General features: G+C 39.0%; 1 protein-coding gene across 1 annotated transcript in view; it reads right to left on the bottom strand.

Moving 5' to 3' along the window:
- Window positions 1-16,785, bottom strand: part of DENND5B (DENN domain containing 5B) — a 191,929-nt gene that overhangs the window by 87,638 nt on the left and 87,506 nt on the right. Inside the window, 1 exon segment of the mRNA XM_032593944.1 lies at window positions 15,884-16,550. Within this exon segment, the coding sequence (XP_032449835.1) occupies window positions 15,884-16,550 (667 nt within the window).

A 16,785-nucleotide genomic window follows, 5' to 3' on the forward strand; every position in this document is an offset into this window, starting at 1 on the left:
TTATATGCAGACTTTGAGATGGCCCTGCCTCCGCCATCTCAGCCCCTTTCTAACCAGTGTCATTGTTTTGTTTTTAAAAATTTTTTTAAGGTTTATTTATTATTGAGAGACAGAGAGAGAGACAGAGCATGAGCATGGGAGAGGGAGAGAGAGGAGGAGACAGAATCCGAAGCAGGCTTCAGGCTCCAGCTGTCAGCACAGAGCCCGACGCAGGGCTCGAAGTCACAAACCGCAAGATCATGACCTGAGCTGAAATCGGACGCTTAACCGACTGAGCCCCCTAACCAATCATTGTAAAGAACAAGGTCAGCCCCACTGGGACAGCTGAGGGGTCTGCAGTTAGACCTGAGGCAGAGGGCACAGGACATGGAGTGGCACAAGGCAGTTCCAGGGTTGGCTGGTGGCTCAGTGTCCCAGGGGGAGGCCATGTCTAATGAGATTTGCATACTGCAAAGTGCTGCCAATGGAGGTAATGAGGCTGGTAGTGTCCAGCACACCTTTGGTGAACATGATGATAGAGCTGGAAGATTACACACCTACAATCCTGGGTGCAGTGACTGGTTACCACTTGATGTCACCTGATGCTGGCTTTGAGGCCTCTAGCACATGCATAATTCGGCTCATCTCTCTGGCTCCAGAAATTCATCTCAGATACTGCCAACAATGTCCTACAATATTGCAAAATGAAGAGGATAGCCTCTGGAAGCTCTCAAAACAAGAGCAAGAATTACAAGTTTTCTTTCTTTTTATTTTAAGTAGGTTTTACACCCAGTGTGGAGCCCAACGAGGGGCTTGAACTCATGACCCTGAGACCAAGACCTGAGGTGAGATCAAAAGTTGGATGCCTAGGGGCGAATGGGTGGCTCAGTCAGTTAAGCGTCTGACTGTGGCTGAGGTCATGATCTTGCAGTTCACAAGTTTGAGCCCTGTGTCAGGCTCTACATAGACAGCTCAGAGCCTGGAGCCTGCTTGAGATTGTGTCTCCCTCTTTCTCTGCCTCTCCTCTGTTCACACTTTCTCTTTCTCTCTCTCAAAAATAAATAAACATTAAAAAAAAAAAAAAGAGTTGGATGCCTAACCAACTGAGCCACCCAGGTGCCCCAAGGATTACAAGTTTTCTAACAAAAGAGAACCTGACGCTTGACCTCAGCAAGTATGGTTTCAAAGTGAAGAACCTGTGCCACACTTCACTTGAGCTAACCTAACATGCTTGTTTGTCCCCTTGTCCCCACACTGACCTGTTTTCATAATAAACTATTATAACAGCAACAAAGATTGCCTAAAGCTCATGAAGATATTACAAAAGACAGAGTGCAAATGCAAATCAATATGAAAAAGTTCAACCTCAAAAATTCAATGGGGAAAATGAACCACATTTTGCTTATCATGTTGACAAAGATTTGAAAGAAAATCACAATAAAGGTGTGGAGGAAAAAGTATTTTCACAAGTTGGTAGAGCTTTCTATTTGGCAGTATCTATCAAAAGCTTAAAAATATATAGATCAGGGATGCCTGGGTGGCTCAGTAGGTTAAGCACCTGACTCCTGGTTTCAACTAAGGTCAGGATCTCACAGTTTGTGAGTTCAAGCCCTGCATCAGGCTCCACACTGACAGCACAGAGCTTGATTAGGATTCTCTCTCTCTCTCTCTCTCTCTTTTCCTCCCCTGCTCGGGCTCTCCCTCTCTCTCAAAAGAAATAAATAAACTTAAAAAAACCCACTAAATTAAAAAAAGAATGGACTAAAATAATGACATATGGAATAAATTAAAAATATACATACAGGAGCGCCTGGGTGGCTCAGTCGGTTGAGTGGCCGACTTCGGCTCAGGTCATGATCTCGTGGTCCGTGAGTTCGAGCCCCGCATCGGGCTCTGTGCTGACAGCTTAGAGCCTGGAGCCTGTTTCAGACTCTGTGTCTCCCTCTCTCTGACCCTCCCCGTTCATGCTCTGTCTCTCTCTGTCTCAAAAATAAATAAACGCTAAAAAAAAAAATTAAAAAAAAATACATACAGATAAGATCATTTAACCTATCAGTTCCAATTCTAGGAATTTATCATTTAAGTGTACAAAAATATATGTACATAATATTTTATGTATAAAGTATCATTTATAACAGTAAATTATTTGTAATATCCTAAATATCTAGCAAGAGGAATCTGGTTAAAATAATTATGGCCAGTTATATAATGGGATATACTGGACCTATTAAAAGCACATCTATATTAATTACTAACATAGAAAACCAAAGGGTGCTTGGCAGCAGCTAGGGATTAAAAACTTGCTGAAATTCTACTTCTGGGTATATGTCCAAAAGAACTAAAAGAAGAGACTTGAAGAGATATTTGCACATCTATGTTTTTAGTAGCATTACTCACAGTAGCTAAGAGATAAAGCAACTCAAGTGTCTGTCAATGGATAAATGGATAAATAAAATGTGGCATATACACCCACTGGAATATTATTCAACCTTAAAAAGGAAGGAAATTCTGACACATGCTAAAACATGGATGAACCCTAAGGTTCACTTACGTTGAGTGAAATAAGCCAGTCACAAAAAGACAAATGTTATGTGATTCTACTTATATGAGGTATTTAAAGTAGTCAATTCATAGAAATAGAAAGTAGAATGGTAGTTGCCAAGGGCTGGAAGGAGGGGGACATGGGGAAGGGAAGTGTCCAACAGGTATAAAGTTCCAGTGTTACAAGATGAAAAATTCTAGAGATTGACTGCATAACAATGTGAATATACTTAATCCTACTGAACTGTTCACTAAGAAATTAAGATGGTGAATTGTACGTGTTTCTTTTTTTTGAGAGTGAGAGCAAGCAGGGGAGGGGCAGAGAGAGAGGGAGAGAGAGAATCCCAAGCAGACTTCATGCTGTCAGCACAGAGCCTGAGGAGGGGCCAAATCTCATGAACCATGAGATCGTGACCTGAGCCGAAATCAAGAGTTGGATGCTCAACTGACTGAGCCACTCAACTGACTGATGCTCAACTGACTGTGCCCCAATTGTATGTGTGTTTCTTTAAACACAATTTTCTAAAAACTTGCTAAATCTAATCTATATAAAGATACTTTGTGGGCAAAAAATCCACAAAAAAATGGGTAATTGATGAGAATAATCTGAATTTAACTGAAAAGGATTTTTTATTTGACACTGGATGATTTTTACAAAAATATACACGTGTCTCAAAGTCAAATAAGGTTTGCAAAATAGGTAATGAACCAAGGACTCATCGAGAATTGTGTTATGATCAAAAATTCTTATTTAATTCACAATTTTAAGTGTAAAAAGTACATTAATCACAAGTAAGCCATGACACTCTGTAGAGCCTCAAAAAATCATTGGCAATGGCTTGACATCAGGCATTTCTTTTAAACTTTTTTTTTTAAGTTTTTTTTAATGTTTTATTTATTTTTTGAGAGAGACAGTGTGAGCAGGTGAGGAGCAGAGAGAGGAGAACAGAGGATCCAAAGCAAGCTCCATGACAGGCTGAGAGCAGTAAGCCCCATGCAGGGCTCGAACCCATCAACTGTGAGATCATGACCTGAGCTGAACCTGAGTCGCTCAACCAACTGAGCCACTCCAGCACCCCTTAAATGTTTATTTATTTATTTTGAGAGAAAGAAAGAAAGAGCACATGTGTGCATGGAGGAGAGGCAAAGAGAAAGCGAGCGAGGCTCCATGTCAGCTGCCAGCACAGTGCCTGATGCAGGGCTTGAACTCATAAAGTGTGAGGTCATGACCTGAGAGGAAACCAAGAGTCAGACACTTAACCAACTGAGCCACCCAGGCGCCCTGACATCAGGCATTTTTTAAAACAAATTATTTAAAATAAAAATATATGTATCTATTGGTAAGAATATAATTTTCTAATACCCATGACTACCCGTGAAAAGTGAGATCTCTTATTGCTTCAACAGAAGATTAAGTATCTATGTATATAACTATGTACTTGAATTATTGAAAGTAGGTTAAATACAATTGGTAATTATTGGTAAAAGAGAAAACAGACCTGGATAACTTTCCTATTTTATATTATTAATAGTTAAATTATACCTAGCAGTTGTTATATTCTGTAGTAAGTAACACAATCAATCTTCATTTTAACTTTACTTCAGTGATCTTTTTTTTTTTAAAAAAAAATTTTTTTTTAACATTTATTTATTTTTGAGACAGAGAGAGACAGAGCATGAATGGGGGAGGGGCAGAGAGAGGGAGACACAGAATCGGAAGCAGGCTCCAGGCTCCGAGCCATCAGCCCAGGGCCCGACGCGGGGCTAGAACTCACGGACCACGAGATTGTGACCTGAGCTGAAGTCGGACGCTTAACCAACTGAGCCACCCAGGAGCCCCAGTGATCTTTTTCAAACACTTCTATTTATGGCAGTATGGTGGACTAGAGCTCCTTTATCTATCTATCTATCTATCTATCTATCTATCTATCTATCTGTCTGTCTATCTATCTATCTACCTACCTACCTACCTATCATCTTACCTGTATATCTATCTTTTTAAAAATTTTTTATGTTTAATTATTTTTGAGAGAGAGAGAGAGAGAGAGAGAGAGAGAGAGAGTGTGTGTGTGTGTGTGTGTGTGTATGTGTGTGTGTGTGTGAGGGGGAGGTGCACAGAGCAAGGAAGACAGAATCCGAAGCAGGTTCCAGGCTCCGAGCTGTCAGCACAGAGCCTAAGGTGGGGGGCTTGAACTCCCGGACCGCGAGATCATGACCTGAGCTAAGTCAGACGCCCAACTGAGTGAGCCACCCAGGTGCCCCTCTATCTTTTGAGAGAATGAGCATGAGCGGGGGAAGGGCAGAGAGAGAATGGGACAGAAGAACCAAAGCAGGCTCTACACTGACAGCAGTGAACCCGAGTCAGATGTGGGGCTCAAACTCACAAACTGTGAGATCATGACCTGAGCTGAAGTCAGACACTCAACCAAATGAGCCACCCAGGCGCCCGCAGAGCTCCTAACCTAAACTAAAATACTAAAAAAACAATTTTAAAACATTCAGTTCATGAATATATCGATTTGCAAAAATTAGGGGAAGAAGTCATTAGGGCCAGAAACAAAATGGGAACAAGAGTCCAGTGTGGTAAAGCTCAAAAGTCTAGCTATCTTTGAGGCATTTACTGATCCCAAGTGGCCTACAGCTTCAGTTTTATTTCTGTGCATGTTGGAGAACAAAGTCCAAGAAGGGGTGGGATTCAGACAGTAGATCCTGTTGTATAAAGCCAGGACCCCCAAATGGTAGGAATCTCAGGGAAAAGAGATGGAAAAAGGAAAAAACAAAAATGAAACAAGAATTAAAAAAAAAAAAAAAAAAAAACCACTGTGCTGACAAGAAATTTATCTGTCCTGGTCCTTGCTCTGGGAAGAAGAGGTAAAAAAAAACCCTTGAGAATTCTTATCTACTGGCCAACATTCAGGTATATTTAGGGCCCAAAGTCATGCTATCTGTATGACCCAAAGAAACACAAAGAGAAAGAATTTTAATTTAAGGTAGACCTGTATGTGAAGGGGCACCTTTGGTGTCCGAAGACTTAGTCAGTTGAGCCTCTGACTCTTGATCTCAGCTCAGGTCTTGGCCTCAGGGTTATGAGTTCAAGCCCCATGTTGGACTCTGCACTGAGTGTGAAGCCTACTTAAAACAAAATAAAGGGGTGCCTGAGAGGCTTAGTTGCTTAAGTGTCTGACTCTTCATTTTGGCTCGGGTCATGATCTCACGGATCATGGGATTGAGCTCCATCTTGGGCTCTGCATTAACAATGTGGGGCCTGCTTGGGATTCTCTCTCCCTCTCTCTCTGCCCTTCCTCTGCTTGTGCACACTCTCTCTCAAAATAAATAAAAATTTTAAAAATGATAAAATAAAATAAAATAAAATAAAATAAAATAAAATAAAAGGAGACCTGTGTTGCCAGTGAACTTAGATGTTTAGTGAAAGAAAATACAAATCATTCCTGAAGGAAGAAACCCTCAATCCTCAACCTATCAGATACTGAATTTATCTGATAAATAATATGAAATGCATATGTTTAATATGTTTAAGGAAATTAAAGAAAGAATTAAGAAATAAAACCGTTTTAGGGCCACTGAAAGTAAAATGTCAAAGGAAGGGTTAACTACAGATTAAACACAGGTAAAATGAAAATAAATAAGCTGGAGACAGATGTGGAGAAATCATGCAGAACACAGAGAAAAGACAGAAAAAGAGTTTGAGAGATATGAAAGACTGAGTAAAACAGATTAACAGATTTAATTAGAGTTTCAAAGGGAAAAAAAAGAAAAAAAGATGGACAGAAGTAACATTTAGGAAGATAGTTGAAAATTTCCCAGAAACTACTGAAACACAATGACACAAGATTTCAGGAAATACAACAAATCACAAACATAACAAATAAAGAAATCCTATCTAGATAAATCACAGTCAAAATATAGGTCATGAAAGGCAAAAAGAAAATCTCATATACAGCCAGAGTGAAACAACAGATTTCTGGTCAGGAATGACAATTAGGGTGATTGTGACAGATTATATCTCAAGAGCTACACTGGAAACCAGAAGATGGTAGAACATTATTCTCAAAGTGCTAAAAGAGTAAAAAAAAAAAAAAAAAAAAAAAAAACCCAAAACTTTTAACCTAGAGTATAAGGGGCTCCTGGGTGGCTCAGCTGGTTAAGCATCTGACTGGCATGTCAGGCTAGTGTGAGCTGTAACTGCTTATTTCCATTGTAAGGAGTCAAAGAAGGTAAGCAAGGCCTCAAAATGTTCCTGAGACTTTAATTATTGGTATCAAAAATTAGACACTAGTGTTTAAGTTCCCCTATCATTTATTCCTCCACTATGCCTTTCTTTTTTTTTAGATAGAAGAGAGAATTATTAAGAAATGGGGTGAATATGGGGCGCCTGGGTGGCTCAGTCAATTGAGTGTCCGATTTGGTTTCGGCTCAGGTCATGATCTTGTGGTTTGTGAGTTCAAGTTCCGTGCTGGACTCTGCACTGACAGCGTGGAGCCTACTTGGGATTCCTTCTCTCTCCCTCTCTCTCTCTGCCCCTCCCCTGCTCATACTCTTCCTCTCTCAAAATAAATAAACTTAAAAAATAAAATAAAATAAAAGGGCGCCAAACAAGTTGGGTCTATTTACCCCAGTCTGGAGAAATTTAAAATATGGGAAAGGCAAAGATTACAATGAGAAACCAGACCTGGAATCATCTAGGGCAACAGTCAGGCAGATTAATCAAGATAAAGATTGATAAAAGGGCTAAGGTCTCTTGACTCACCCCCCTGCTGGAGACCCAAACCTAATGCACAAGAATGGGGAAAATGGTCAGCAGGTGAAGAGAAGTTTCTGAGACTCTTTACTCAGGAGCTTCATGCACTGTGGTACTAAAACCCTTTAGTGAAGTTTTAATACAGGCTACAATTAGATAGAATATAAAAAAGTTTTAAGGTTGATGGCATTAAGGTAAAAGTTTGGGTAAAAATTACAATGTTTAAATAGGCTTTACCTGAATGTTTTATGGGAGTGGATATTATGTATGTCTGTGGAAAACCTCCCCCAAAAGAAAAACAGAAAGCACATAGATTACTCTTCAAGCAATATTAACTGGACATGCTAAATGGGAATAACTGCCTGAGCCTACACAGTGTACAAAAGCAGCAGGAGTCATGGTATGGACAAATTCTGTACCACAGCCCTATGTGTAGAGCATAATCTGGGGTTAAGGCAAAAATCTGTGAGCATCTCCTAATGATAAGTATTGGGATGTTGGACTAGAGAATTCCCATTTGAAAGGCAATTACTAGCTTGCTACTGGAAGATTAATTTAAACTGTTCCTATGAATGAAAGACATAAAATAATCTTAAAACCTGAAATACTCATGCTGTCTCGAGTAATGTTGGAAAAACACTCTAATGGAGAAGGCAATGTTAAGATGGATTCCAAAATAAAACGGAAACTGTTTATGTAGGACCTAAGTACAAGGAGAATGCAAGGTAGAGATACAGCCAGGAGCCTCTTTTCCCATAGGACTGACTGTGGAATGTGTAAGGGGTTGCCAGATCCCATCGTCACTTGTAGAATCCTACAACCTACTTGTGCTGTGTTTTTTTTTTAAGTGTTTATTTTTTTGAGACAGAGATGGAGCATGAGCAGGGGAGGGGCACAGAGAGAGGGAGACACAGAATCGGAAGCCGGCTCCAGGCTCTGAGCTGTCAGCACAGCGCCAGATGCGGGGCTCGAACTCACAAACTGTGAGATCATGACCATGATCATGAAGTCGGATGCTCAACCGACTGAGCCACCCAGGTGCCCCAACAGCCTACCTATACCGTAAATGAACCTAAGGTGTGTCTTCCCTTCAAAAGGTGGAAGAATTTGGGTATAAATAAAATGAAGGAGGAACAGTAGCTGAGGGTAAAGGAAAGAATAAATGAGTCTGTAGTAAGGGAAATCCAATATACATGAACACCTCAAAAGAGGCTTAGAGAAAGAGGTAACATTGTCTCTTAGCTCAAAAATATCAGATACCTTGAAAGGGTGAAGCCAAATATTGCTCAGACCACTACTGCTTTGGGAACCTTCGACAAGTTTGAATAGAAGTCTGCAAACCTGAGTGATCTCAGCCTGGAAGACACTTTCATACAATAAGGAAGATGGACTGAACTCATTGTTAATGACTGGATGGGACTAGTAATGTGCCAGCATGTTTTAACTATACGGGATACAGCATGTTTTGCTATATGGGATCCATGGTCAAATACCAGGGGGCAGCCTGTGGTATAATAAAACATTAGTTGGTCTGTGTCCATGGTTGATGATGATGATGATGATGATGACGACGACGACGATGACGGCGATGGAGGAGGAAGAGGAGGAGGAGGAGAGGGGCAAAAGGGGAAGGAGAAACAAAAACACTAAACAAACCATTAAAAACACTGAATTGGTATCTTACATCTTCCCAACAAGACCAAACAGTTTACAGACAAGTTCTCTCAGTCATGGAACAAATAATTACAACCTTAAATAAACACTTCCTTAAGTAAAATCTTCCAGAAAAAAAGAGAACACTTTCCAACTCAATGTATAATAGAATAGCCTGAATACCAAAAACCAGATAAGACAGTACAAGAAATTAACATTATAAGTCATATCATTAAAAAACATAGATGTAAAAATTCTAATAAAAATATTAGCCAACTAAATCAAGCTCTATATTAAAAAAGCAATAGTATATCATGACCAAGTAAGGTTTAACTCAGGAATACAGGGGTGGATTTTTCCCCTTATTAAGTGATCAAAAGGATAAAAACATGATCATCTTTCTTGATGCAGAAAGAGCAGTCAATAAAATACAAGCTGAATTCATAATTTTTAAAAACTTGAACTAGAAATAAAAGGGAACTTCTTTAACCTGGTACAAGGTAGTTACCAAAAACACTACAGCAAATGGTACACTTAATAGCAAAACATTAAAATCATTCTTCTTAAAATCAGGAAAAAGACAAGGATGTCTGCTACTATTAATTCTATTCTATATTACACTTGAGAGCCTAGTGTAGAAAGACAAGAAAAATAAGTAAAAATGAGAAATACTGGAATAGAAGAAACAAAACTGTCATTATTTGCTATTATCTACTGTTGTAAAACTTCACTACTGGAAGACATTAAACAAGACCCTTAGAAATGGAGAGAGATTACATTTTTATGGAAAGGGAAACTTAAATTGTAAGTATATCACTGTCTCAAATTGGATTCAATGCACTTTCTTTTTTTTTTTTTATATATATATGAAATTTATTGACAAATTGGTTTCCATACAACACCCAGTGCTCATCCCAAAAGGTGCCCTCCTCAATACCCATCACCCACCCTCCCCTCCCTCCCACCTCCCATTCAATGCACTTTCAATAAAAATAGGGAGTGAGCATTATCTGTAACACAGCATTATCTATGTTAGAAAGCTCTAATGATGGTGCAACTTCAAAAGATTAATGATTTTGAAAGCTCTTATTGAGCTAAGTGCTAAAATGATGTCACTATTTTGTATTATAATGTACATATACACACATGAAAAAAATGTATATTGAATAAATTAGTCTATTTCTTGGGGAAAAAATAAGGTAGTGAGGGAACTGTCCTACCAGATACCAAGACGTACTTTAAAGCTATAGCAATTTTTTTTTTTTTTTCTTTTAGGTAGGCTTCATGCCCAGCATGGAGCTCAACGTGGGGCTTAAACTCATGACACTGAGATCAAGAGCTGAGCTGAGATCAAGAGTAGGATGCTTAACTGACTAAGCCACCCAGGCACCCCGCTGCAGTAATTTAATTTAGTACAGGGACAGAAAGATTGGCAGAATAAACTAAAATACACCAGATAAACCCTCACATACAGGAACTTATACATGATAGAAGTGGCACTCCTACTCACAGGAAAAAACAATGGTCTATTCAAGAAATAGAACTGGGATAACTAGTTATAAATATTTCTAAAATATTAAGTTTGATCTCTTCCTTAAAACAAACACAAATTAATTTCTTATAGAGTAAGGTCTTTAATGCTAAATACAACCTCAAAATATTTAGAAAAAAATATAGTCTGTTTTATGATCTCAGACTAAAGCATTTCTTAAATAGAAAAGAAAGGTAAGTTATAAATTAAAATGTTGGTAAATTTGAATTTATGAATATTATGAGTATCTTAATTCATCAAAGACCCCTAAAAGAAAATTAAGAGCCACATGTTGAATGGAGGTATGTGCTACACATATAATACACAAAGGATTAATTTCTTGAATATCCAACAAAACATCAGCAAGAAAAAGTCCTGTTTTTTAAAAAAATTTTTAGTGTTTGTTTTTGAGACAGATAGAGACACAGAATGAGAGCGGGGGAAGGGCAGAGAGAGAGGGAAAAACAGAATCTGAAGCACACTCCAGGCTCTGAGCTGTCAGCACAGATGCAGGGCTCAAACTCAGACTGAGAGATCATGACCTGAACCGAAGTTGGACGCTTAACCAACTATGCCACCCAGGTGTCCCAGTCCTTTTATTTTTTTTTAAAGTTTATTTATTTTGAGAGAGAGCAAGCATGCACAAACAGGGGAGGGGTAGAGAGAGAGAATGTCCGCACTGTCAGTACAGAGCCTGATGAGGGTCTAGGACTCACAAACCCTGAAATCATAACCTGACCTGAAATCAAGAGTTGGAAGCTTAACTGAGCCACCCAGGTGCCACAAGAAAAAGTCTTAATATTAAGATTCTATTTATCACAAAATAAAGCTAATATAAAGACATTGTCCAAAGTTAGTCAAATTCTACTGTTTTTAGGGGCACCTGGTTGGCTCAGTCAGTGGAGAGTCTGACTTCAGCTCAGGTCATGATCTCAGAGTTCTTGAGTTTGAGCCTTGAGTCAGGCTCTGTGCTGACAGCTCAGAGCTTGGAGCCTGCTTCAGGTTCTGTGTGTCCCTCTTTCTCTCTCAAAAATAAACAAACATAAAAAAATAAAATAAAACAACTCTACTGCTTTTAGGATATAAGTCATGGAATCCTACTGTCTGCCATCAAAATTCCAAGTTTACTTTTATGATTTAAAAACTCTATAACCCATAAGCTATGATGTTCAGTTGAGCATGAGTAGCAATTTGTGATTAGAAGGCTCCCATCTTTTTCAAGAAAACTTTTAAGTGGCTTTTACTTTCTGACAAGGTTAATTCATGCACAACTTACAAGAGAGAGGGGAAGAAAGGAGGGGAGAGAGGCACTGTGAAGGCATACAAGCTGGCATGTCAGTCTAGTGTGAGCTGTGAGTAACTGCTTATTTCCATTGTAAGGAGTCAAAGAAGGTAAGCAAGGCCTCAAAATGTTCCTGAGACTTTAATTATTGGTATCAAAAATTAGACACTAGTGTTTAAGTTCCCCTATCGTTTATTCCTCCACTATGCCTTTCTTTTTTTTTAGATAGAAGAGAGAGTATGTGCATATATTTACTCAAGCTGGAGAGAGAAGGAGGGAGGAAGGCGGGAGGGGGAGAAAGGGGAAGAGGGATGGAGGGGGAGAGACAGAGAGAGAGAGAGAGAGAGAGAATGAATGAATGAATGAATATCTTAAGCAGGTTCCACGTTCAGTGTGGAGCCTGAAGAAGGGCTCAATCCCACAATCTTCGGATCTTGGAATCATGACCTGAGCCTAAATCAAGAGTCACTCAACCAACTGAGCCACCCAGGTACCCCTCTTCCACTAGTCCTTTGTAAAGAAGATTATACTCCAATCTTCCCACTGTCCTGTTTCAGGTATTTTCAGGGTACAGAAAAAAGTGATATTCTCTGATTTGGGGTCCTAGAAAAGAGCCTCCATCTCCTGGGTACATGCTCTACTTAAAATTTCTAGCTAGTTACCACCACAAAGGGAGTGTGATACATACACTCTCTAAATAGCAGATTGAATCTGTTTAAATGGGCTATGGACCAGAATTTCAAATGAGTCTAGAAGGACAGTTTCATCACTAAAATCCATCTACTCTGATTCACTTTGGGTTTTCTTGGTAATTGTTTAGCACTTGCAATGTTTTTAAATTTTATGGCATAGCTTTATCAGTGAATAAGAAATGAAGTATTAGATGTTATTAAAAGCCTCTCAACACAGGAAAAATGAAGGAGGGCACCAGAGTACAAATCAACATAATGACTCTTTTATTTCATTGATTTAAATGAAATCTCTTTCTCTAATGGGAGAGACACTGTCAATGTTAAAATGTGTATTTACACAGAGCTTTCATTCTATGCTGTACAGTTATTTAGCATGATACCTTAATAATAGATTGGCAGAGTGAGTTAATAATTTAAAAATAAATATTGAGGCAGATAAGGAAAGGTTAAGTGCAGGCCCAATACAGTTAACATGGTGGTTAAGTATTTGGAGAAAGACAGATCTAAGCCCCATTCTTAGTTCTACCACATTACCTAATAGCTATGTGATCTTAGGAAGAATACTTAGCTTCCCTGAGCCTCAACTTCCCTTTGATAAAACATAGATAAGAACAGTAACTCACTGTTGAAGAGAGAAAAAAATAAGCTAAAACATACAAGGCATTTTTATAGCATAATTCCTAACACAATGATTTCAATGAATGGTTATAAAATTACTGTGTAAGATTTTCCTTTTTATGACACTTAAAATGTACACACACACGTACTCATTTAGAGACAGAGAGAGTCCTACAATCTAGGGATTCATCTATTGTTCTCAGCATAAAACCAAATTACCAAAAAAACCCCAAAAAACAAAAAACCTCCAAAAAACTTCACAAAAAACAAAAAGCACTTCATTTAATACAAAAACATGCTCATAGATACTCATGCTTCTTCATCTGAAACTGAACTAAAGTGGTAGATATTAATCAACTATAACTTTTTAACAGCTTCCATGAACCAGCTGGCATAAGCTAATCAAACAGCAGAAAGATGAGAGCTCAGGACAGACCACATGCCATGAGACATAGAGTGCTTCTTAAAAGAGGAAGTGTGGTAATGAAAGGGTTTTTTCCTAAAAAAAAAAAAAAAAAAAAAAAAGGCCCTAACATTCAGGATAAGAGAACATTTATTAGGTTCTCAACACTGAAACCAATACCCTATTTAATTTAACAAAGCTATACTTTAAATGCAATAATATGCTCACCCACACAACTGAAAATATGCGTAATTTATAGAGGACTGTGTAGGACTAATAAAACTAATAATAATTACAATAATATCAGCTATCATTTAGTGCCAATTATGCCCCAACTATTGTGTACAGATTTTATTTAACCTTCATAATAAATCAGTGAGAGACAAGGAAAAAACCCCGTTATCTCCATAAAGATGAATTAACTGACACTCGGGAAGATTACATAACTTGTCCATGGTTACAGTTGGTACGTGACAGAGAACAGAGTTGAACCTGTGATCGCTATGATTTCAAAAACCAATATTCTGTCTGGCCCAAACTACTTCCCTAGGCAGAACTAAAACTGAATTAAATGACCTTGAAGATCCCTCGCCAATCTAAGATCTAAGTTCTTTTTTTGCATAGGGTAATACACCTGAGAGAATCAAGCTCCAAGCCCCTGCCTCTTCCAACAACTCTCTAACCCTAACCCTGCTCAGGGTAAAAAGCAAGAGAGGAAGAAAGAGAAAGGGAGGGAGAATTACTTAATGTTTCACATTTTAGATACAAACAAGTGATCTACAGGTAATGATGAACCCTAAGAAAGTAAGAGCAAGAGGAAAGGAGAGTTTAGATTGGTCATGAGAGAACTTCCTGACAACAAAAACTGAGACATCAGAACACATTATCAAAGAACATTATGTAGGATAAACTGAAGAAAATACAACCTCGTGAAGGGCTGTCAACACACAAATAGTGTCAACATACACACAAGATGGGGAAGTACAAATATAGCCTACTTGGCTCAGGCTCACTTATAATTTAAAATAGAAAAGAAAAAAAGGAAAGTGGTAAAATAAGCTTGACGGCAGCAGTCAGGAGACTGCACTACAATCCTGCTAGCTTAAATACAAGTTAGCAAAAAACTAACCCAAGTATTTGTGCCACATTTTTCAAAGGACCCATCAATGCACAGCAACCATTTTATATTTTCCTACAATTCACATATCCATTAAGACAAAGCATCTCTATTTCTTCTGCAAAATCATGTTCAGGTTGGAACCAGTATTCTAGGCTCAACATCATAAATGCACTCATAAAAATAAAACTCAAATTTTGTTAGTTCCTAAGTATGTGCTGGGAGAACTCTGAATAAAAAACATCACAAAGGTCACTTCCTTCTGGAATTAAAAGCAAAATAAAACACAGGGCACTGGGATGGCTCAATCGGTTGAGTGTCCGACTCCGGCTCAGGTCATGATCTTGCAGTCTGAGTTCGAGCCCCACGTCGGGCTCTGTGCTAACAGCTCAGAGCCTGGACCCTGCTTCAGATTCCGTGTCTCCCTCTCTTTCTGCTCCTCCCCACTCTCACTCTGTCTCTCTCAAAAATAAACATTAAAAAAATTTTTTTAGATACTAAAAAAAAAGCAAAATGAAACAAAAAAATTCCACATAACTCTGGTGAAACTCTTAGACCCAAGAGAGTCACATCCAGTGACATCTCCCACAGGGAAAGATCCAAAGTTGACTGCCTTAGGAAGCTGCAGTCAACAATTTCATTTATCCCTTTCCAAGGTCAACTGAGTTTTTTTTTTTTTTAATTTTTTTTTTCAACGTTTATTTATTTTTGGGACAGAGAGAGACAGAGCATGAACGGGGGAGGGGCAGAGAGAGAGGGAGACACAGAATCAGAAACAGGCTCCAGGCTCTGAGCCATCAGCCCAGAGCCTGACGCGGGGCTCGAACTCACGGACCGCGAGATCGTGACCTGGCTGAAGTCGGACGCTTAACCGACTGCGCCACCCAGGCGCCCCCGTCAACTGAGTTTTTATGTGAACCTTTACCAACCTGCAGAAAATAAGATGTCTACATGTTCCTGGTACTAACATCATTCTCTCACTTTCATTATGAAAAGAAATGTTTCTTTTATGATGATGATGCATTATCTGGAAGAAAGGGCCTATTTCCATTAAAAAAATAATACACTTAAGTCAGCCAGATTAATGCTTTTGTATTCTTTCCTGTTTTTCTCCACGGTCCACTGACACCTCAAAGAGAAGTAACATCTTAGCCTCTGGTCCCACCTATACCTGCTTCTTTCACACAAAACAGAAGACTTCTGACCATTAAGTGTGTGGTTCTAGTAATATACCCAATGGAAATGCAGTAGTTGGGAAGAGCGTAAGTATTTTGGGGGGGAGAGACTTAAAATCCAGGGAAGACCTACCTTGTGAGTAGAGAAGAATCTGCATCTCTAAAAGAACACAGGTAAACACCTGCACCAGGTTCTCTAATCCCAGAAGCTCGAAGGCCTCTCGAAGAGGGTAATCGGAGAGGGGGAGTTCATTGGGCCCAGGTCTCTGGCAGATGACAGGTTCATAAACACCATAAAATTTCAGTGATCTCCCCGGAGGTGGAAGGGGTACTTCATAAAGAATGTTATGGATGTAGCTCTCAAGCGGCAAGGGTGGTGGCTGCTGTGAGGTAACTGCCTTGTAAAGCTGGATGAGGAATTTTTTGCAGGCCTGCATGAAAGGCAGTGGTGTGATCAAACATATACTTTTTGAAACATACAGGGTGTCTCTGCTGATGTCATAGGAGTTGTAGCGCTGGAGTTTCAAAAGGGAAGTTGTATCTCCTTCGTCAGTACTGCTTGCCAGCGAATCCATGCTGCAGGAGGATGAGGCATACACGCTGCTATAATGCTCTGCGTTGTGCATCTGGTAGAGCGTCTGCATTGCTGTGCAGATCTGCTTACTGGTAACTTCTTCATAAAAAGTGAGAACAAAACCATAGGTACGAGAACCATCTTCCCGGGTAATTATAAATGAGTGGAACTGAGGGTCTTTATTGTCAGTTTGAGTTCTGAAAGACAGCCCTTTAGGCATGCACAACTGTGGAGGAAGGGGAAAAAGCATCAGAATGCAGTACACAAAGAACTTCAAACCAGAAAAAATGTTCGTTGTTTTTAACATAACAGGACTCAAAAGGACACAGGTTTTATCCGGATTTAATATTATTAGCAGCAGTCTTAAATTAGAAATACATTGTAAGTTCCTCATTCACACATAGATAAAATTATTTTTAAAAGAAATATATACACAAGGAAAAACATCTTTGCTGTGTATT

Source organism: Lynx canadensis, chromosome B4, assembly GCF_007474595.2.
Source record: "Lynx canadensis isolate LIC74 chromosome B4, mLynCan4.pri.v2, whole genome shotgun sequence".
NCBI classification, from domain to species: domain Eukaryota; kingdom Metazoa; phylum Chordata; class Mammalia; order Carnivora; family Felidae; genus Lynx; species Lynx canadensis.